Source organism: Cynocephalus volans, chromosome 1 (genome assembly GCF_027409185.1).
Source record: "Cynocephalus volans isolate mCynVol1 chromosome 1, mCynVol1.pri, whole genome shotgun sequence".
In the NCBI taxonomy this organism is placed as follows: Eukaryota; Metazoa; Chordata; class Mammalia; order Dermoptera; family Cynocephalidae; genus Cynocephalus; species Cynocephalus volans.
Window position 1 is genome coordinate 142363397 of NC_084460.1, and position 24244 is coordinate 142387640.

A 24244-nucleotide genomic window follows, 5' to 3' on the forward strand; every position below is an offset into this window, starting at 1 on the left:
TTTTTTTTTTTTGGTCTTTTTCGTGACCGGCACTCAGCCAGTGAGTGCACCGGCCATTCCTATATAGGATCCGAACCTGCAGCGGGAGCGTCACTGCGCTCCCAGTACTGCACTCTCCCGAGTGCACCACGGGCTTGGCCCAATATGTTCAACTTTTTAATGAAGCTTCATGTGGTCAGCATTTATTTCTTTACCTTTTCCCAATCCCACTAAAGATTCTGCTGTTGATCGTTACTTTGAGCAGAGTGATTCAGATTCTGGATTTGGTGACTGTTGGTTACAGATGCCGGGTGGGTGAGAACTGGTGGTACCGGGGCGAGCACTGTGAGGAGTTTGTGTCTGAGCCCTTGGTCATAGGCATCACCATCGCCTCCGTGGTTGGACTTCTCCTCGTCTCTTCTGTGGTCATTTTCTTCCTCATCAAGACTCTTCAAGCACAATATGTCAGGAGAGAAAGAGAGAGGCCTGTCAGGTAAATAAGGAAAAGAGCTCTCTGATGGAATAAAGTGTTCCTTTTATTCATTCATTTAGTACTTACTATGTGCCAAATATTGGAAAAGGATCTTGGTGGAGAGAGCTATAAAGGAATAAAAACATGGTCCCTGTCCTCAAAGAGGTGTCAACTTGGAAAGAAATATAAATAACATTGCAAATAAGATGAGGAGCCTAAATGAGGGCTGAATTAGTTTTGCCTGGGGGAGAGATTCTTAGAAGTTTTAATGATGGTTGTGATATTAGCTGAACAGAAGAGTAAATGTTTGCTGAGAGTGGGGTGGGCAGTTTCTAGCTAGTTGAATGAGCAAGAGCAAAGTCGGGGAGTTATGCATGAACCTCAAAGCACATTGAGGGAAAGGCATCATCAAGTGTGGCCAGATGCGTGTTCCATGGTGAGGGAGGTTTTGGAGAGGGGTTAATGGAGATAGAAAAGGTGAGTTCCCCTTATGTGAGGACCAGACCTGTTATAGTTTGTTTCCCTTGGGCTCATACCAATGGTAATGAATCAGATTTTAAATCTGAGAATCTGGTTCTCTGTTAAGTGTGGCTTCATTAATGGGGGAAATAAAACCTGGTTCACTGGCTAGACTAGGGATCCAAGAGGATTTGGGGTTATTATGTGATCATAATCCCTGGTTGTATGTTGCTTCTGTGCTTCTAGAGTCTACAAGAGCTACTACCAGGTCTATGTTACCTTCTCTTGCCCTCTGACATGGCTAAGGAGGCTTGGAGCACCCAGAATATACCTCCACCATGTCCTTGCATGTTTTATTAAATCTGACATTCAGGGCAGAGATTCCAAGTTCTTTGTATCATCATCACCTAGAACAGACCTAGGCACATAATCAATGCTTAGTAAATATTTATAGTCATGAATTGAATTTAATTTTTGTCCAGCCCCCCGCCCCCAATATTTATATTTCTATCAGATTCTCTGTGTGGTAACACACTGATTTTTGATGTATATAACTCCAGGAATTATGGAGCCATATTTGTTTAATGAAATACTATCTATAAGCAGACATAGTTCCTAACCAACATTTATTGAGTGCCAGACACTGTGGTTAAATAAGATGAATGAGACATGAACAATTCCACAGGACACTTCCTATGTAGTTGAGGAGATAATGATGATAACACCTCATAGATAATCTTTGAGATTGATCTGGATATTTTTCACAGTCACCGCTCCCATTTGTGTCCAGTTCACTTTTTTTTTCTTCCCCAACAGAAATCCTGTCTCAGGTACATAGTCTTCCAAATAGTTGAGAATCCAAAGGAAAATCCGAATCAATCGTACCTTTGTTTTTGTGGCTGCAGCAGTCAGGCTGATAGCCTCTCATCCATGGAGAATGCTGTGAAGTACAACCCTGTGTATGAAAGTGAGGCAGCCAGCTGTGAGCATCCCTTCTACAGCTCTGCGAGCGGAGAGATGATTGGTGGTCTGAGCAAGGAAGAAATCAGACAGATGTATGAGAACAGTGGGCTTTCTAGAGAGGTACGAAACTTTTCATTTCAGTTGCTCTGCTGCTGGTGTGTGTGTGTGCGTGCACATACATGATCTTCAAGAAAGGATGTATAATATTTCATGATTAGTTTTTAACCTATGATATCTCCCAGTTGATATGGTAAGCAGAGGGTATTCGATTCTGAGCTGTACCTTATTCCCCACCCAGTGCTCTTTTTTCCATTGTTAGCAAATACTCTCCCCCTACTCCCTTCCTTAGAAATATATGTCTGAGTTAGAGCAGTACATGTAATATCCAGAGCAGTATATGTAGAACCTTCCATGTCTCTGAAAGGGCAATTCTTTCTTATAGCTCTCCTCCTGAAAGTTGTAAATTTATTATCAAAATTAGAATGCCTTTTAAAAGGCCGTTGAGATTTTGCTAATGCAATGTGTGACCTCTTTTTTTGTTTGTTTAAGGAAATCCAAGAAAGAATGAGAATTTTGGAACTGTATGCCAATGATCCTGAGTTTGCAGCTTTTGTGAGAGAGCATCAGATGTAAGCATTTGAAACAGCTCCTGACCCATGGTCTTAACAGTTTGCCTTAGAATAGTGCCCCCAGCATCAACATGTAATTCCTGTCTGTTTGAGAGGGGTCTTGGCAGTAACCAGACTGTTGAGTTCTTTAAAGTTTATACATATCCACACAGAATATCTCATTTATTCTTTATGACGGCTTTATAATTTGGGTATTTCCTATTTGAGGAAAGGAAGCCTTGGAGAGATGAAGGGATTTACTTAAGATGGCAATGACAGCAAATGGCAGAGAAGATTTAAAACTAAGATACTATCTCTCTTGGCCTAGAGATTCCCAGGCTATGTCCTATTTTCTCTCTTGTTACTGTGGATTTCACTGGGGATCCAATGCTATAAAATATTTTTCATAGACAGTTTCTATAAGAAGCATCCATAGTAATAGCCACATTATTAGAATTATATAATTATAACAATAACCATAAATCCTCACATATTTCAACACGTCTTTCCATTTTTATCTCTACAGACACTCTTTAGTATGCTTTGAATCACACATCTTATTAAAGCATATCTCTTGCCTCTTTCAAGTTTATGTTAATTTCATTCTGTCTCTTTCCATTTGCTTCTCTCAGCATGAATTTTTGGGCATGTGTCTATAATTTTTTTTCTTTGTTCCCCGGGTTCCATAACCAAACTTAGGTTACAAAAATAAACTATCTTGTAAAGTGACCATTGAGGGCATTAGTCGAGTATAGTGGGTGGGATTACAATTTGGCATTGATATTTGGTCCTACTGCTGCCTTCACAGAGGTACTTGCTTATGGATGGGTCCAGCCAGGTATCTGCACCTGACTTTTAGAAGAGGAAAAACCAGAGCAATTCATGCTCTTGTAAAAGAAATTGATGAAGTGTCAAGATAACATCCATGGCTCTGAGTGGAGCCTCTGTCCCTTTGCTGCAAATCCTTTTTTTCTCCCCCATTTTTCTCTACTTTTAATCACAAGTGTTATCTATACACATGCAGTGCTCCAAATCCCTTTTCTCTGATATGCAGCCCCTTCATTCATGGTCCTTCTCTGACAGAAGGGACAAATTGATACTTAAGGAAACTGAGGAAGATGCTTTTCTAATTCCATGTGCATGGTGGAGATGCTGCTAAAAATCTCTGAACATCTGACTTAGCTCCCAGGAGGTGCTGCCAACCTTGCTGAATGCTGTCAGAGCAATGTTACGAGGAGTCTGCCTTTTCAACCAGGACATCCACTCATTCCTGCATCTCCAGGCAGCCGATGGCCCATGGCTCCATTTCACTAGTATCCAATAGAAAGAACGTAAATGACGTTTTTGTCTTACCTAAGACCCTCAGAGCCACATGCCTGAATGTGTTCCCTCAATTAAAAATGCATCTCATCTAGGGTAAGACATTCGAGGAAAGGATTCGGGAAAGCTAGTTAGAGACTGGCAGATTGACTATGTGCTTCAGCTTCTTCTGCTGAACTGTCTGGCATTAAAATATACAAAAACATGCATGAAACAAAGAAGATTTAAACGAGAAGATCCCATGAAATAAAAGAAAGTTGACATAGACACTACAGCCTTAAAAAGGTCATTCATAGAGAGAAGACAGTGTTGTAAAATGTTAGGCACGTAATCCATACAGCATTTTTAAGTTTTTGCTTAGTCTCAGAATTTTTATCTACCAAGTAGCCCAAGAAATATTGATGAATTTGATTTAGGATTTAGTAAAAGCATTACGTGGTCTTTGTAGAGTGAAAAAAAATTTTTCAAACTTCGTATAGCACAAGACAACTTTTCTTCAAAGAAAGAAAATAGAAAACATTGGCAATTTTAAGGAACGTAGCTTGGTGATGTTCCTAAATGCAACAGAAATGCATTTCAGTACATTCCTGCTTTTTTAATGAATTGCTCTTTGTTTTTTCATGGCAGGGAACAACTTTAACCATAAATCCTGTTTTGAAACTGATTAGAGACCTGGAGAAGATGGAGATCACTTGTTATCTATGTCATATAACAAACCTGGATTTTGAACTCTGTTGGAAAAAGAGTTTTCTATTTAAAAAAATTAAATGTGGGCACGTTTTTTTTTTTTTCCCCAGCTTAAATTTTTAGAATGTAGTAAAAGATGTGACAGTCTTTATTTCTACAAAGACCAAAAGCTGTGTTTAAAGAAATTCAAAACTGTATGAGTTCTGGAAAGTATTCTACATGAAAAAAGCCGGACCTGGGGGTTAGGGCTGTAATAGCTGTGTGCTTCTGAATCTTTGAGGGTTTCTCCTAAGAGTTGTGCTTCTGGTTTTCCAGAAGGAAAACCAAGTGAGACTATTACAAGGAGAAGTCAGGCTTACTAAGAGAATATTTTGTAACATATTTGTTATTGTCAGGTGGGCTAGGGAAGCCCTTGAAGTAGTCTTAATATAGTTTATAGTCAGGCATTCATCTAAATAAAATGTTAAGTTTTGTGTGGGTGTGTTTTTTTTTTGTTTTGTTTTTTGTTCGTTTTTTTTTTTTTTTTTTTTGTCAAACTGCTAAAGAAAAAGCAACCTTTTTTGCTGCAGTATAGAATTAGGTTTGTACTTTATGCTTCTACCAGAGTTTTGAATTTCCTGAGCATATTAATCAAGACCACATTGTGAGACTTCTGGTCAAAATGGTGGAATAGACGGTCCCCAGCATCACTCTTTCCCACAAAACAACAATTTACAGCTATAAAAACACAATGACAGCCAAGCTGGGCCTCTAGAGCTCAGGGGAAGAGGAGGAGAGACCTACAGAGTGCATGAAGGTGGGAAAAGCTACGATGAAAGAAAGAAAAAACTGCTCCAACTGTGTAGTGGATTGAACTATGTTCCCTCAAAACTCATTGAAGCTTGAATTGTGTCACCCAAGTTTTATGTATTAGAAACTTAGCCCCCACTGTGACTGTTAAGAGGATTGGAAATCCTATTTTGGTAATATTTTGTAATATCCTATTTTGGTAATATTTTGGTGGAGCCTTAAAGAGGTGACTGGATTGTAGGACGGTGCAGTAGTGAATGAATTAAAAATGGTGGTCAGGGGCATGGTTCTGAGGACTTTAAAAGAAGAGGAGAGTCTGTCTTTCTCTCTCTCTCTGCTTCCACCATCTTGCAATGTGAGACCCCTGGGTCACTGTTGCCATCACCAAATGGACTTTGGACTTCCCAGCCTCAGAAACTGTGAGCAATAAATTTTGTTTTCTTTTTAAATCACCCAGTTTCAGGTATTTTGTTATAAGCAACATAAGTGGACTAATACAGACCGTTTGGAATCCCAGCTACTTCCAGGTTGGAGCTGCTGAACACATGGAACAGGAGCTGGCAGAAAGCCTCAGCTATGCCTTTCAGATGAAGTTGCTTGGGGGCGGCAGGGGAGAAGGGGGCCTTGGTGACCCCCAGGCCAGCAAGACTACTAATAGGATTCCCGTGGACCCATGCAGGAGAGAGGAGCCAGAACAACTGAAAAAAAGGAGCCACTCAGAGGCCGGTGAGTCATTGCAAGAGACCAGAGCACAGCCTGTCCCATGGGAAGTGTTTGGAGCACAGGCTGTGGATGGGCCCACCGGGAGAACACTGGGGCACAGCAAAGACAGCTGATCTGTCCTCCAATCAGTGTAGGACCACTCATAGGAGACTGGTCAGGAATGTAGAATTGCATGGGGTGCAGTTTGATGAAAAGACTCAGGCTGAGACCAGTGTTTCTACATAATCCAGGTGCACCAGATTTCACTAGACCTGGAAGTACCTATAAAGTCAACTATTAAAACCTGAGCTGCACAAAAAGCTTTTCCTAGGGAATCAGCAGCAAAGCAGCCATTTAGCTCAACCACAGAGCTCAAGTACTGGTCCTAACAGGCAGTTCCCCCATTTTAGAAGTAAGCAAAGGACAGCACAGAGTTTGAGTGGTGGGAACAGCAAATAATCCAACACAGGATTGAAAGAAAAAACCAAGTACCCACAACCAGAGACAAAGTTTGGTATTAACTAGTAAATGTCTTATTTCACCAAAGAACACCTATAACACCTGGAAGAGCTGGAAGCCCCCTGGGCTACCAAGGCAGAAAGGGGAGAGGGCCAGGGGCCTCAGCCATGCCCTCCTGACACCTGCAACCAGTCTCAAGGTTGGGGGCTGAGGGCCTCAGCCACATACCCCTGACAAGCACAGCCACTCCAGCAACGACCACTGAGCTGCCCCAGGAAGTGCCCTGGGCTCTCCTGAGCTGGGGCAATGGGGGGCCAAGGGCCTCAGCCACACACCCCCAACACGCGCAACCAGCCCAGTGATGACCACCAAGCTGCAGCAATAAGGGCTGTGGCTTTCCAAGCTGGGGTGGTGGGAGGTGAGGGCTTTTGCCACACCACCCTGACATCTGCACCCAGCCCGGCAATGACCAAGCCACCGCTGGAAGCCCCCTGGTCTACCCTGTGGGAATGTGGGGATGCCACAGGCCTCAATCCCGCCCCTCCTCCTTCCTCCTTCTTCCATCACATTTCCTTCCCCTCCCCCTCTCCCCTTTCGCTCTCCCTCCCAACTTCTCTGCAACAACATCAGAGAATATTAAAAAAAATTAATAAAATTTTTTAAAAAGACCACATTATTGTTAAGTATGTCAATATCAATTTTTTTAAAGCTTTCAGGAACAATACATATGTATAAAGTTTAGAGCTTTCTTTTAGTCTAAAGATGAATTTAATCACCTGTCAGGGAGGGAGTGGGTACTGGGTCAAGGCTGCAGCACTGAGAATACACTTTGCTGATTGGTGACCTGAGTCAGTACTAATATGTTCCCTCACTGCTTCTGAGATCTAAAGATGTCTTGGTTAAATCTCGGATCTTCTCCAGTTCCTAGTATATTAGGTTGGAAGACAGCACTTAAGTACCTCACATGATATAGCTTAACTCATTTGCATTGCTTCTCCTTTGTGTAATACCTCCTATCTAAATTAATTCCTGCTTATACAAAATAGGACAAGAATTTTATTGCAATTAAAATATTTTTTAAATTGTACAGGTAGGAAGTCTGCACCTTATATAAATTTTGACTGAAAATGGAAGTTTTCCTCTGTCTTCCTAGCATTCTTTTGAATGGGTAGCTTTGGCGGGGGCAAGGAGAAGGCCAAATAATCATCACTATTAACAATAAATTGCATGTGCGATAGGTTATTATTAATACAGATATTTTACATTAGACATCTTCATGTTTGCCAAAAATAATCTGAACATTTCAATTTATTTCTGATCAGATACAAGCACCCAGGTATAGACTGACCATAAGACAAAATACTTGGTTCACTTTTTTTCCTCAACTTGTTGACTGCCAATTTCACACATTATGAGCTCACCAGAAACTAAGTGTTTGGGCTGGGCGTGACACAGTAAAGCTAGTGAAAGCCTTGAAAAATATCCAGATATTTTGCAGTGTACTTACAGGTAACAGTGTGTGTGTGTGTGTGTGTGTGTGTGTGTGTGTGTGTGTGTGTGTGTGTGTGTGTGTGTGTGTGTGTGTGTGTGAAGGTAACTCCCTTATCTCAGTATTCCCTTTCATTGCCTACTTATATAATGGATCCTCTATAATTTCAGCATAGTACAGGCCACTGCTGGGAACTTTTCTACGTTTTTGAAAGTAATTGATAATTATCTTTAAAGCATTATGTGTTAATAGTATTTGTCACTACTAAATGTTTGATTTTGTTTATAAAACTTCCAAAGATTTCTGTTTAAGATTTTAAACCTTTTTCCTAAACTTATTTGTGTTAGATGAAAATGTATTTTATCCCAAGTTAACCCTTTGAGTGTGTGCTTGCTGGAAAAATTCTAGATGGACATAAAGGTTGTCTAGAGCAGGTCACCGTGTGGAACACTTAGGAGAAGCACAAATTTCTCCTAAGTGAGCCAAAGGAGGATCATTTTCCATGACCCAAGCAGTGAAGTGGGAATTTGGGAATTTTGATGCACATCACCATCTCTGATTTCCTTTTGCATCACCTTTTCATGCAAGAGCAAATCACTTAGCTCTTCATGAATGTCTGCTCCACACCAATGAAATGGAAGAGAAAAGGAATGCCTAAACTGTCAGGGAAAGGACAGGAGGCTTCAGTTCAGGAATAAAGACTTTCATTTCACTTTTGCTACCAATGAACCACAGTTGAGGGATTGAAGAACGCAGTTTCCACAGTGAAGATCTGCTGATGTATGAAGGACAGGGCTAAAGGAACTATCGGTATGATAAGAACTACCCCTAAAAGAGCTTCTTTTTGAAAGAGCTTTCCCCACGGTAATTTAATGGCATATAGTCATTTAAAAGTCTTAGGTTAAACTCTCATTTAGGCTGCGTGATTGAGGAATGAAATATTCTGAATATTAGAACATTCTCATTAACCTGGCAATATAATATTCAATAAGACTGTCACCTTATTTGAAAACAATAAAATGTAACTAGTGAAAGGAATAAAATTCAGCACCAGTGAAAGGATGAGACACAAACGCAAGGCAGCTCGCCGGAGAAGGTTTTTTATTCAGCGGGCACATCTGCTTTTATAGGTTTAGAAGAGAGCTGATAGGTTTGCTGAGGACATGGGGCGTTCGGGGATTGGATGGATTGTGTTGCTAAGGGGCCGGGAGCAGGGAGCCTGTGCTGATTGATGAGCGATTCGCGCCAGTGGGAAGGAGAAGGCGGGAGAGAAGGGTAGCCAGCGCCATGATGGGGCGCGGCCGAAAGGGTTCTCATATGACCTAATAACTAGTACTGAAAGTGCATGGTAAATAATTTAACTTTTTTTTTTTTCCTTTTCACTCATAAGGTACTGTAGAGTCTCACAGATGTAGCCTTTGTAATTGAGTTACATACATGATTCTTTTTTTGTGGGTTATGGATAAATGGGAACTTTTTTTGTAAATTGTGCTTCATTTTCATCACTGCAAGGGTTTAAGGGTATTTGCTCTCATTTATGTGGCCTAAAGTTCCATTTACTTTACATAATAAAATGAGTGCAGATTTTATCTCACTTTATCCCCTCTGTTTTTTTCTTCTGCATTGTCTAGTTACCATGGGTTGGTTCCTCCCTGGCCCCCATCCTCTTTTTTTTGGCCACATAGTGAATTGCGATGTAGTTGAACAACCCTGACTTAATATTACCTCTGACAAAAAAGATGGAAACTGCACAAATATTCTTTGTAGACTCTAAAAATAGGTTGGCTGAACTAATTATTTATTTGTGTGTTTGTTTTATAAATTTCCCTTCCATTTCATGGTTTTTCAGAAGCTAGTATCTTTGTGTCATTTCTGTGTTTTCAACAATGGGTACTTTAACATCTTTCAGTTGCTGAATTGAATTTCCATTTTGTAATGAGAAGAGAAGACAACATGTTTATTCTATAAGAAAAGAGCTGATCTAAGAAGGTAACTATATTAAATTGAGATGTTTTAGCCAAGAAAAATATGGGTCATTTTGTTGATTTTTTTTTTTTTTCTGAAATGTTTCTAACAATTCCCAGTAGGAATAGGTGGGGCCAGCCTTCCTTATTTACAATCCAGCTGCAATGAGTCAGGATCCTAGCTCATTCTATTCCCAATTGTGTAATAAATGCAGAAAAATGATATGAAGGTCACAATCCTTAAATCCATTATATTGTGTTCCCCAAAGGATCCTGGCTGGTGGTGGCAAAGTGTGAGGGTACCATAATGTAACTGATGATGTAAAGAATTTGCTTGGAAATTTCATTGACTCGTGCATTTTGCAAAACTTTATACTACTCCTATGAGTTACTAAGAGACAGATTAAACCACTTTCTTCAGGATAGTAAGATACAGGTTAAAACACTCCCCGCCAGCCAAACAGTTATAACTAGAGACTGGATTAAATGATTCCTCATTCTGGCTTTTTTTTTTTTTTTTTCTTTACTCTTATATTTAATTACTTCTTTTGAGATTAGGGGAAAAATAATCATGATATAAGAGAATACTAGTATAATTATTTATATATCAGGACTATGTGATGATTCTTAATCGATAGTGTACGTACCATAATATAGTTCAACATGCAGTTTGAATAATAGAGAACTTTTCTTTTTCATCTGTTTACAATGATGTTTTATCTGAAGTGTGGATCAAATAAATTCATGTTACTGTAGTATTTTCTGTAAATTTTCTAGTCTTAATATTAGCTATTTAGAAATTAAAATTTTTAAGTCTTTATGTATAAAACGATCTTTCTTTTCTCTTGTATGTAATCGTGCTATTTTCATTAGTAATAAACATCTTTTCAAAAACCTGTCTATGTTGTTTTTGTCAATTAGGAAAATTGTAGATCTTAGCAGCAGCTGAATTTTAATTACCATTGAAAGACGCATACTATGTGAGCACGTTGTGAAGATAAAAATCATTCTTTGATTTATCTTTGTATAGTGAGGGTTAGAAGAACTGGAGATAAACCTGGAGCCCAATTGTTGCCTCAACTTTTGTTGATAGTTAATGATGCTGGGTCATTATTTGGCCCTGTTGAACTTTACTTTTTTAAACTCTTACAAACTTTCATTTTTTCCTTGTCTGCTTAAGGCAGGGATGGAAAGAAAACTGATGAAGTTGATTAAAGAAAGATTAGATGGGGGAGCTAGCACCAGCTGTTCTCTAAGGAGAGGGGAAATTGGTGACCTTTCTAACGAGAACAGAGAAGACATAAACATGGTAACAGCAATCAAAGCAATCTTGCATGGGAGGGGCAGGAGGAAAATCAGCTACCAGTTATCTAAGCAGACAATTTCCTAATATATTGGCATCAAAAATCTCAGTTTTCAATTTTTTTTCCTTCCTACATTTGCATGATGGCTGGCAGTAGGACATGAGGAAATCCTAAATCCGTCTTAGAATGTAGGAGGGTGGTCTTGATTTGACTCCATATTATAAAAACACAAACTTGGAGAAATATATCTAATACATATATGTTGATTGATTAATTCATGGCCTACTTTTAGGAGAAAGAGTGAATAATAACGGTGTTTTTAAGAAGTCTGGACTGGATGATCCCTAGTCAGTCTTAGCTCAGGCCCTCACGATGCTGGTCCATCCTCATGATGCTGTCTGTGCCCCATAAACTAACCTTACTTAACTTCTCACCAAAACACGCATCTTATGTTCCTGGGTTTGTTTTTTTCTTTTTTTTTTAGAACCAATGAATCCATGCTAATATGATAGTAAGTCTTAAAGAATCAGTCTTTTCTAAATAACACCAACATGTATGTGAGCTTTTGGGAAAGTCTATTATCACAAATGAATAACTCTCCTTGTCAACATTACGCACACCATGGCAGGTTTGGGAAAGAATGTGCATATTTTCAGCAGGTGATCCTTTCAGTGAGCCACAAAAGAATTTCATTTTTTCATGCTTTTTTATTTGTACAGAGAGAAGGTTGATGATCTAAATTAAAGAAAAGTGATTCTTTACCTTTTCTTTGAGTTTGGAATGCCACAAATATCATAAGCATCTACATCTCATTCTACCATTTAGTGACAATTTAATTTTAGGTGAATAATCAGTAATCCATGTTTCAGTTTCTACCAGGAAAATGGATTTAATGGCCTATTTCCTGAGCAGATGATACTCTTCAAAGTATCTAGATGAGGAGCCTGTTAGGTTGGAATTGTCCTTTGAAAATATTTCCTATTTCTTTTAAAACTGTAAAAGTAAAGGTAACTTACTTCTAGAGAAATTTATTTTCCTTATGAAGTGATCTCCAAGACACAGTAGTGGAATGATCGCTCTTCCTCATAAAAGAAAGCTCTAAAACACATGTTGAGGATTGGAAATACCTTCTATTCTACACTGTGAGCCAGGGGAGATTTTTCCATTTCTTCACTTTTTCTTATTTTACTTTCAGATTTGCCAGTGATGTTTCAAAGTCAGAATTTAACTTGGAATGGCAAAGCTGCAAACTAAAATGGACTTTCCATTAATGAACAGGCTTAGACATTATTCTATTTTGAGGACAGTTTTAAATTAATTTTTACTTTAAAATTGATAATTTGGAAAGAGCTATAAAATCAGGTGATTGTTCTGTTTCATTAAACCATACCAAAGAGAGTAGGAATCTGATAATGTTAATGAACACATTATAAAAACACTAGCTTTGCCAGTTTTTTTTTTCAGTGCCCAGGCACGAGCCACACTGACTAATGGCATTTAATCCTTTCCTCCTGTTCCTGGCTGTGATACACTGTGCTGCTCTCTGTGGACATGTTTACATCAGGACCTCACAGTGACCGCCACTTGGGATGTCGCAGCAGTGCACCAAGTGAAGCCCTTGCTATCTGTTCCAGAATCGTCTGGGGAAAGAGGAGAAAGCAACCTGCAGAGATAAACATGTTAACTTGCAATTCGGTTGCTCCAGTGTTTCCATCTAATTGTCTTAGAAAATTTTGTCCCCGGTGTTGTTCGATTTAAAGTAGAGGGTTTGGTTAAATTATTACCTGAACTATTCACTGTTGAGGTCATCTTTTATTGCCAAATTATGTGAACTCATTCCCAAGATATGAAATGGTGCCACAGAAGAAGAAACAGAAAGTATAATATCTCAAGAACTTTCCCACTTCAAGTTTCCTTTTATTATCTGGAAAATACAGTAATTCTAGCCAACAAAGGTGGTCGTGTAAGACTTGATTTTCTCATATTAATCCACTGGCCAAAACTTTACCATGATGGTGCAGAATTTATAAGCCCACCCAGGCCTGGAGACCTAACCCTTGTTTCAGTCACCACGGGGGAGGAAGGTGCTGTTGTATTGACGACTACATTTATGTCTCTGTCTTGTCCCTCTCCTAAATGTGACTTCTTGTTTCTCTGCATGTTTTGAGTTGCCGATGGCTTCTAGCTCTGGCATCCTCTTCTCTTCTGGCCACAGTAACCCCTTATACTCATGATTACTATGTGGGCTCAGTGTTTGAGTTTCAAAGTCATCACCTTCATAGAAGACTTGTGTCTGAGGTTGTGCAACACTGTGTTGAGTGGATGGGGGAAGACGTTGGGCTGAGTGGCTGGAAACAGAGGCCAAAAGTGCAGTCTGTTGTTGAAGTGACCCACAGGAATGTGGCAGATAAATACAACTACATCTTTCCTCCTAGCCCAGAAGCTAGACACTCTTGTTAAGATAAACACACAGTAAAATCAGTTGGTCTGTATGTGAATATTAAAATCAAATTTACATACCCAAAGGAATAAGTTTTTTTGAGGACGTTATTGTTCTTTTTCGTAGGCCTATCTTCGGTCTGCTACCTGTTTGGGTATTCTATGTGATTCTGAAATTGCTGAAAAATATGACAACAGGCAACCCTCATTTACTAATGGTAAAATTCTATATCTTCCTGACATGTAGGTGAATTTCCTGTCACTGTTATTTAATCTGGGTTTGGACAATACAAAATAATTTCCATATTTGGCTAATAAAAACCTGAAAGTAGATATGGGTGAATTTGCTTCATTAAAAGTCACCTAATTACCTTAGGATTATCTAGTATTTCATCTTATTAACTCCTGGGGATGGTTACATAAGACAGCATGTTCTCCTATGTCTCCAAACACCTTTTCTCCAAAAAGCTCTAGAATAGCACAGAGTAATAAAATAAAAATAAAATAAAAGCTGGAATGAGTCAGAAACATTGACCAGACAGGGAGCAAAAAGAGAAGAGAGGAAACAGTGTTTTAGTCCGTTTGTGTTGCTATAACAGAAATACCTGAGACTGGGTAATTTATAAGGAAAAGAGATTTATTTGGCTTACGATTTTGGGACAGCTGCATCTGGCATGGGCCTCAGGCTGCTTCTACTCATGGCGGAAAGTGGCAGCAGCCGGTGGGTACAAGCAGATCACATGGTGACAGGAAGCAAGAGAGAGAGAGAAGGTGCCAGTGTCTCTTAAGCAATGAGCTCTAATGGGAACTAATAGAGCAAGAACTCACTCATTAATCCCCCCTCCCCGAGCATTAATCCATTCATGAGGGATCCGCCCCCATGACTCAATCAGTTTCCAACACTGCCACATTGGAGATCAAATTTCCACATGAGTTTTGGAGGGGACAACACATCCAAACTCCATCAAACAGGTTTTGATAAACATATACTTTAAAAACTTCTGGCCAATATTTGAACTAAACTTTCCCAAAGGAGTTACATTTAGAATCACATTTTATTCCTGGATTGTGAGAAACCAGGGGTTAGGGGCTTGGGTCAAGGATAACCTGGAGGAATCAGGTACATGGTTTCTAGCCAACCATGCAGGCCAGAATCTGAGATACTGGCCTGCATGGGGGGGTGGTATAGCTGGGGAAAGGGTTCAGAAAAGCTAGTAACTGAGCCATAGATAATGCTTTCACATCAGGGTGTGTTGCAGGGAACCCTAAGCATTTTTAATTGTTGAGCCTTTGACTCGTACATAAAACGAGTGGGGAATGTTGCAGCGAACCCTATGCATTTTTAATTGTTGAGCCTTTCCCTTTTCCACTTGAGAAACTGTTTTAGAAACTTTATGCTCCACTGGAAACTTGAGCCCCTGCGATTTAGCCTGCTTGCCTCTTGAGCCCGCCTTCTGTGAGATAACAGCAGCCTCACACCCCTCCCCCACGGGCCAGAGGCAAATTAGGCTCCTAAAGTGACCAAAGACTGTGTCCCACAATCAGCCAATCCAAATTAGCTGGACAGCATCCCTCACTTACATAAGAGGACCTGAATGAGAACTTAGGAGGCAGAAGGGTGGGAATTTAGGCTATATAAGGGGGTCGTTTCTTTTGTTCTGGGAGATACTGGCTTGGGAGTTTTCTGCCCTCCAGTGCCCTCCTTGCTTGCAAGCAATAAAGCGCTATAACACTGAACAAAGAGCTGCAACACTAATATAAAGAGCTATAAAACTACAACACTGACACTGGTCTTGGATTCCTCTCTGCGTTCACCCCACAACAGGTGGGCTGAAGTCAGCATCAAAGCCAGGCTAGTATACTATACTGAAGGGTAGTATTTCTGAAGTCAAGTCAGTGGAAGCCAGAGGCGGCTGCAGAATGCAGGAGCCCCACACAGGAGCACTGAAGTCCAAGTTAGGGGCCAGGCTGAAGAGTCCATGGCAGGTGAAGGGAAAATGTATCAGTGAACAAGGGAGCTGTGTCAAAGGTGGCTTCATCAAGAGGATGTTTCCTGTCCCTGCTCCCAGGTTTTTGGCTCCTGAGAGGCAAGAACCTCTGCCTTGGGCTCTGCAGCAGAAGCAGGCAGTTGGCAAGGCTACCTGAGGATGGGAGGTGAGGGCAAGGGATGGCAGTGTGGAAACTATCTGGGATGCAGTGTCTCAGGGGGAGCTGCAGTTCTCAGCTAGTTTCTCAATTCTGAAATTTATATTAGGCCATATAGACTTAGCCTAAGGGCTCTTTTATTTATTTATTTATTTATTTATATAAATGATTCTAAATAAAACCATACCAAATGCAGCCTTTGAAATGAAATGGAAAACATTCCATATACGCACATAGGTTTGCTTTACAGTGATAACCTCTGGGCATAGTATTGAGAAATAAAATCAGTGTTTTACGGATAGCATAAAAAGCAACTGCCATTGAATCTTGTTGTTGTTCTCTTTTTAAAAAGATTGATCCATTTAATGTTTACAGGCATTACATTTTTGTTGGCAGTTATCCATTTTTAAAGTTTATTACTGGCTTTACTCCTGAATACCTATTGTTGGCCTCAAAAAAGCAATGTGATTCCTCATTTTTCATTCCCATTTGAAAAGGAGGCACCTCTACTTTCTACTCATTCTGAAGACTTTATTTTTCAGTTACCATTTGTTGAGTGTGCCTATGGCTAAGTGCCTTATACGCAATATCTCATTACATTATTTTTACAACTGCCTTCAGCAGTGCTCCCAACCTGTTAATGATGTTATATTAATCAGTCTCAAGCAATTCAAAACCATGGGGCATCTCAGTCATTTATACACAAAATTTAACATGACTGATTGGAAAAAAGAACAGACGTCAGCCTTTCTGAGTTGCTCACTTTAAGGGACATCATTCAGTCAGTGATGCAACATTAATGCTGAACCCAGAGGAAGGGCTGAGCAAAGGCTTTTTTCCTTCTTTATGATAGTTTTTTTTAAAAAAGTATAAAGTAATAAGTACTTATTTGAAGAAAATTTTGAAATTACAGAAAATTGTAAAGAAAACAAGTCATCCCACCCATAGTCTCCCTCTCCCTATAGCTATTACTATTGCTGCTAATCTTTTTTTCCTACACATTAGTATTTTAAGTAATGAGAACTATACTTATTTTTCCCCTCGTATTATACAAAGAGCATTTTCATTAAAAATTATTTAACAAATAATTTTCAAAAACATTTCCCCACATAGATCAAACATAGGAAGTTGGTGATGTATGGGCCAGGTGTGGCTCATAGAAGTATCTTGTTCAGCCTTTGCAATATAAAGAAATATTTGAATTAGTTGCCAATATTTTAAAATTAGGAGGTTTCATATCACCTAGCCCACTTCACTCATCTAGGTGACTGGTTTGGCCCCTGTTGACATGTTCTTTGAGAGTTCTGGGATGGCTCTACCAAAACTTATACTAGCTATTCACATATTATCATGTAATTTAAATTATTTCCAGTTTTTAAATTGTCAGAATGAATATTGTAAGGAATATCATTGTTTTTTCTGCATTTTTGAATGTTTCCTTGAGAAACATTTCTAAAGTATATTTATTTCATTGAGGCTCAAATTTTTTCTTGTCACACTTTCTTGACATTCACTTCACAACAGAGCCTTCTTTCTATGAGGCCAATCTGCTTGTAATGTCAGCTAAGCAGACTCAGACCAATGGCATGGTCGCTAACCAGACTGGGCCTCCTACAGCCTGGCATGGAGGGGCTCTCAGCTGCGAGCGTGAGGGCAAGTCCAAGCCCGACTTTGCTCTCGCTGCTTGGCTCAAGTTCATTTGGCCAGGGTCTCCTTTAATTCATTAATTTTTAAATCAAAGGTGAGTTGGTACAAGTGAGTTTTGTAATGTTTATTCACGCTTAAATATAATGTCACTTTTAAAAAATGAATTTTTACCTCAATTATTTTAAAATGTTCTTAATTTTTTATTCTGAGTTATAAACTTTTGGGTGTTGTTTCAGTGTATAACTATACTTTAATAATTAGAAAAGTATTTGTTTTATGTGATAAAAGTCCCTATTCAATGAAGGTTTCTAAACACTACACGAAATGAGAAGTCAGTAAAAATCATATAAAAGTATCAAAAGAGGAATTACTTTTATTTGATCTTGATACTTTTAGTAAAGGGGAAAATTTGTCTGTTTATCTCTTCTTCTCAGTTCATCTTCATTACTTTAGATTATGTCTCAAGGCTCACCTTCCATTAGAAACTTTTTCAACAACTTATCACTTCAAGAAGATAGTTTTAAAAACTATTTAGGGCTGACTGGTTAGCTCAGTTGCTTAGAGCACAGTGTGATGATACTGAGATCAAGGGTTTGGATCCCTGAACTGGCCAGCTGCAAAAAATAACATAAAATAAATAAATAAAAACAACTATTTATTAAATACCTGCTACATACTCAACACTTTGTTGTGAGAAGGTCAAAGATGTACGAAACACAATCCTTACTCTTAAAGAATTTGCAGTCTAGTTGGGAAGACAGGGCAGAAATACATGAAATGATTCACAGAATAAAATCAAGTACTAGATTGGGTGGAACATGTAGAGCTCAGGACAGTCGGAGGAAGAGAGATTTCATTGTGAGGTCAATAGGCTGAACCGGTAGGGTTAGTTCTGAACATGGCCCTAGATTAAATTTAGGTTCTAGTGGACTTTACAGGTGAGTAGGGTGGGAATGGCTAATTGGGGCAGTTAAAAGGACTGGCCTAACTGGGCTGAGTATTCAGGTTGGGAAGTAGAGTGTGTGTGTGTGTGGGGGGTAAGTTTAGATGGGTAGGAAGACAGAAGCTGTCAGACGTGGGCCACCAGAATATATTAAATTTGCTCTGATAGACAAGGAGAAGCCATTGGAGGTAAGAAACATGCTGATGGCAGCACTTGGGGAACTTTTCTTCCTCCTGGCACTGTGGTATACAATATTAAAATGGGAAAGAAATGGAGGTAAAGAGGCCGGTTGAATGGGTGATGTCATTATCTAGGCACAGTGAGATGAAGGTCTAGAAGTGGGAGATTTTAGAGAAGTGAATGCATTTAAGAAATTTATAAGTGAAAAGTTGACAAGATTTGAAGACAGGCACCAGAAACATTAAGGATCCTTGAAACATGAAAGCTCAGGTTGGGTATCACTTTATTGCAGAAAGGATTATATGTCCAGCTTTAGAATGGTTTCTGCTTCTCCATAGGCCCTTCTTTCCTGAATTTTTGTTTTGTGTTGTTGATGTAGAGTGCTAGATGGTGAATTTGAGGATGGGAAGAGAGTTGAATGGTGGGCTAATGGTGTAGTCTTGAAGAATATAAGGTTTTCTTTTAAGATCAATGAGCCATTTATGTTCCAGCCTAATTGGCTAATTAGCATAATGTTACTAAGACAAAGATCCTGAGTTTTATTTCCTTTTGTTTCAATATGAACTAGTTAACTTGCTCTGCTCCATGGCAATAGACTTTGCTCCTAATTGTGAACTCACCAATTACAAATTTGTGCTGTTGACATTGGGGAGATTGGGAGCTTGAGAGAATGGGTCAATGAAAAACAATTTCTGCTTCTGAAACATGCATGTGCAACACGCACGCACACACACACACACACACACACACACACACACACACACACACACACACACACACACACACACACACACACACCCCTCCAGATCCATGTCTTACCAACAGTGGATTATTGCATTTTTTAGGTCCTTGACAATACATTTCTTTATTGATTAACTTACTCTTCAACAATAGATGTCAAAGAAAGAATAAGAAATGATTAGAAGTGAACAGATTAGTATGTCTTAGTGTTCAAAATGGGGGGTTGAGTCGTAGAAAACAGGATACGGATAAACAAGTCTTCTTTTGCTGTAAACTACTCTTGATAACTTTGCCTTAAATCAGTATAGCATATTACTATATACACTAAGAGAAACCAAACTACTAATTTTGAACCCCTTGGCAAAGAAATTAACAAAAGCACTTTTTAAAATAAACGTGTTGGCTTAAACTTAGGTCATCATGAGTATAAAAGAAGCATCAAATATCTCTATTACTGTCAGTCAACAGTTGTAAAATACAGAAAACAATGATACTTTCTTCACTTTTGTGGACAGATGAGCTCTTGATTGGTCTAAGTGAAAAAGAATCATCAAATGGCAATGGTAGCCAAGTTTCCCTGGGAGGGAGTAATGACTCCACAGCTTATTTATTTATTTATTTTTGGTGGCTGGCTGGCCCAGGGGCCGGAACCTGTGACCTTAGTGTTATGACTTCACAGCTTATAAACATAACATTGCCACACACTGACTTTTCTGCAGCCTTGACCTCACATGACACATTTCTAAATCCTTCTCTTTGAGAGTTTGGGGTCCAAAGGAATGGCAAGAAAAATGGTGAGTTGAGGCATTTAGGGCCAAGAAGACCTGATACTTTAAGAAGCAACAAAGATATCAAATTGGTTAAGACAAAATTAGTCATAGAGTGTAAATATAAGAGAGGGATTGTAAACTGGACCAAACTGGGATATAGAGTGGAATAAGAGCAAGATTAGGAAAAAAACCAAGGGGATTCCAGGTTTACAGAGTAGGATTGCCTGTGACTTGCTTCTATGGGCTGTTGGCTGAATGCTACATGGGTAGTTTGGTTTAATTTAAAGAATGGGGTGGACAATACAAGACTCAGAAACTTAATTATAGTGATATGGCTCTACCTTGATCTGATTTCATAGTTCCTGATATCCTGTGTTAAAAATAAGCAAAGAGTAGATGTAGCAAAAACAAAAAAAGAAACAAAATAGAGCAATGTGTTTTGGTTTGTGTTAAACATTCTCAGCCAGATCTGGGAGAAGATAGTTAAGACAACTTTTGAGAAACTCCTGGGAAACATGTCAACAGAACCACTTCCTATTGCTGAATGTAGAGAGACATTGTGAGTAACTTAGTTGGATGGAGTTTCTTACAGTCCAGACCAGAGTATTCTTAGTTTTCTGTAACATTTATTCATAATGGTTCTTTACTTGATGATGGAGAGATACAACAGTTCAGATAAATTTCCTGACCACAAACCTCTTCAAGTCAAATGGGGGGGGGGAGGGGTGATAAATATAATATAGGCCCCCCTATTAGAAATGGCAAGAGCTGGAAGGCAGAGTGAAAAAAAGCACTGTTTGGTGGAAGGAGGTGGCTAGGACTTACCTTTCAGTTTTGGAGTCATGGGTCAACCACAAAATAAGTAACATTGGTGAAGTTACTTCTCTGGGTCTGAATTCCTCATGTGAAAAGTAAGGAGATTTAAAAGATTGGCAACTCAATTGGTATGACTTGTATTCATACAAGGGGGTTTATTGTACTTCTCTCCCTACGTTTAAGTATGTTTCAAATAATAAAAGGTAAAAATAATTAGAATGTATGTAAAAAACAAGTAAAAATGCCATCCCACTTCCTTCCCATCCACTTAAAATGAGGAAGTTGAACAAGATGATAAAGTCTCTTTTATTCTAAAATTCTGTGATTTATTTTGTAATTCTATAAGATAGACCTAGGATTATTCCAAGCTATTTTGAGGAGTCTTTTAAAAACTATTATTTTTCCACATCCATATTACATTCTTGACCATGCTTTCCTGGTCAGTGTACATGGAAATATATGGGCTATACTGAGGGGCCTGGCACATTTCACAGTGATTTATAATCTTCATATCAAAGTCAATGTCTGATCTCCAGATGTAGTTTGAATATAAGACATCCATGTGAGTAATTCCAAAATGAACTAAAAACAACAGCCCTTTGAATAACAGTGTGACTAACCATAAGAGACACCCTTTAAGGACAGGTGATTCATGCTCACTGTGGAAATTTAAATTTCTCCATCAGTTTTTCTACTGGAATCCTCCATCCACACTCAGCTTAAGATATGAGACAGTCAACCAATGATTTGGTCAGCTTGCTAAGGTGAGTTGGATAGTTTTTCTTACATAAAATCTTCCAATGAAGGGCTGCACTTCATATGGCAATGTTAGTGGCTTCAGCAAGTAATTCTACCCTTCCAGGTTTATATTTGTGCAGAAAGTCATGGGCACTGAATCAAAGACTGAAGGGTAGCCTACATAGTAACAAAAGTGACAGAAAAGGCTTATTTTTAGTAAAAAGATCTACCAAGAGCTTGATGATAGAACAAACTGTAAAGGCTTGATTCTAGGATTATTTTGGAAATTATTGCCCTCCATGATAACCACAAAAGCTTCTTTGTCAATTTGAGTGCAATTCTTTTTTGTATGGGACGTTAGTTATGAGCAGTAAGCATGGTTTGCTCTGTGACAGCTGGTATTTTGTAACTGAGCTCAGTTCCAATATTATTAGATGAAATGTCAGTGGTAAGAAACAGAAATTTATATTCATTCTATATGCTAGCCCAGAATTTGAAATAGAAAATTGCTTGACATTTTGGAAATTGTCCTTAGGCAGAGACCTGCCAAGGACAGCCTTTCCCATTAGGTGATGATGACTGTGGGTGGGCCGTGAATACAGCCAAAGTGCAAGGATCTGAGCTGTCAGTCAAATGCTTGGGAGTGGTCTGTTTGGGTAAGATGAGAGTCATCGCAGAAGCTATTACAGACAAGATCCAGGCATACCCTCGACCCACAACAGTAGCTCAGCTACAGACATATTTAGGACTTCCAGGGTATTGGAGAGCTTTTGTACCCCATATGGCCCAAATGGTGCACCTGCTGTATGCACTAACAAAGAAAGGAGCTCCCTGGGATTGGACTGAGGGAGTAGAACGGGCCTACCATGCTACAAAGAAGGCAATACAGCAAGTGCAGTCTTTACAAGTGGCTGATCCCATTAGGCCTTTTGAATTAGACATACATATAACCCAAGAAGGGTTAGGATGGGGTTTGTGGCAGAGACAAGACAGCTTCCGAACACCTGTAGGATTCTGGTCTCAGCTTCGGAAGGCTGCTAAAGTGTGTTATTATCTAATAGAAAAACAGCAGCTGTGTATTGTCGGGGTGCTCTCTCAGTCAGCCAGGCCCAGGCTCTGGATTTCCCTGGCCGTGGCCACCGAGTGATCCCCGGCAGACTCCCTATCCCCCCCAGGCAGGACCAGATAAGTTGACCTCTGCGGCGTAAGCCGAAGAAGGATCCCTGAAGGTGGGTGATGCCTATTCAGCCTGCAAAGGAACACTCAGACGCGGCAGGCGTTCCATCAAGCAGTTCTGTTTATTGTCTTTTAAGCACTTGTATTTATATCTAAGCAAGCAGGGATTTCCACACTGAGAGCCAATCACTGGAAAGGTCACATGTGCATGCGCCTTACTTTCCTATGCTTAGCCTACTGATCATGCACTGATCATGAGCGTGGGAAAGCGCAACTACCAATAAAAACTTTTGCGGAACTAAAAGTGACACTCCCCCTTTGCTCTCTCTCCGCACCATCTTGTGTGGACCATACGGGTGGGGAACTTAAACAGCTACCATTTGGTGTGGCCTCCTTTCACCCCAGCAATTGTTATAGCAAGTGGAGCAGTTGCAGCCCAACAGTGTATTCTGCACTGATGGCCACTGAAGCTATCACAGGAACTGCCAAAATCCTAGTAAGGATGACATACCCCATACTAGGTTGGCTGCACACATGGGCAACCACCCCTAAAACAGGTGTAGCTCAGACTCCCACTCTATCTAAATGGGGAGCATATCTGTGTCAATGAGTCCTCTGCCTAAAGAGTTGCAAACTGAGGTAGGACCAGTAGAGGTTGTGGAGAAAACTTTGACACAACCCTTACCCATGGAGGTGGAGGCCACACCTTTGCATGAGGGACAGGGACCTATCACAGAGCAAGCTTGGTATACAGATGGCTCTAGCATGGGATCCTCAGCAGCATCATCAGCTGTTGCTGTCCAGCCCTCAACAGATACCATGTGGTATGAAAATGGCACAGAGCAAAGTCAATGGGCTGAATTGAGAGCAGATGGGTGGTTATAAAAAATGAGCCAGGGCCATTAACCATCTGTACTGACAGCTGTGCTGTGTACAAAGGTTTAAAATCCTTTGGATCTCTACTTGGAAGTATCTATGGTGGATGGTAGGGCCACCAAACCCTGTGGGGACAAGCCATGTGGCAAGAGTTATGGGAATTGGGGCATGAGAAAGAAGTAACTCTTTTCCATGTCACAGGACACTTCACCTTAGCCAGTCCAGGCAAAGACAAAGCCGATGCCTTTGCTAAGTTAAGATGGCTGGAGAGAGCCCCAGCTACTGATGTAGTCCAGTGGTTACACTGATGAATGCAGCATGCTGGCAGCAAAACCACATGGATGGTGACTCAAAGATGGACCCTGCCTATAAAATGGGAAGATGTAGTGAACGCCTGTTGTGTTTGTCCAGTGTGTGCTCAAGAGAGTCTACATCCCTGGTGGGTGCCCCATACAGATGGGCAAATAACTCAAGGAAGGGTACCCTTGACTTGATGGCAAGTGGACTTTGTCAGACCACTGCCAAGGTCAGAGAATTTCAGATACATCTTCATTGCTGTTGATACGGCTACTGGTCTT

At 39.8% G+C, this 24244-nt stretch overlaps 1 protein-coding gene across 1 annotated transcript in view; it reads left to right on the forward strand.

The window, feature by feature from the left end:
- The window catches only part of IMPG2 (interphotoreceptor matrix proteoglycan 2), a 75437-nt gene extending 70969 nt beyond the window's left edge, over nt 1–4468 (forward strand). The window contains exons 16-19 of the mRNA XM_063078061.1: nt 284–467; nt 1775–1993; nt 2423–2502; nt 4429–4468. Coding sequence (XP_062934131.1) covers nt 284–467; nt 1775–1993; nt 2423–2502; nt 4429–4441 — 496 coding nt within the window. The 3' untranslated portion in view covers nt 4442–4468. The remainder of the gene's footprint in view (nt 1–283; nt 468–1774; nt 1994–2422; nt 2503–4428) is intronic.
- The last annotated feature ends 19776 nt before the right edge of the window (nt 4469–24244 follow it).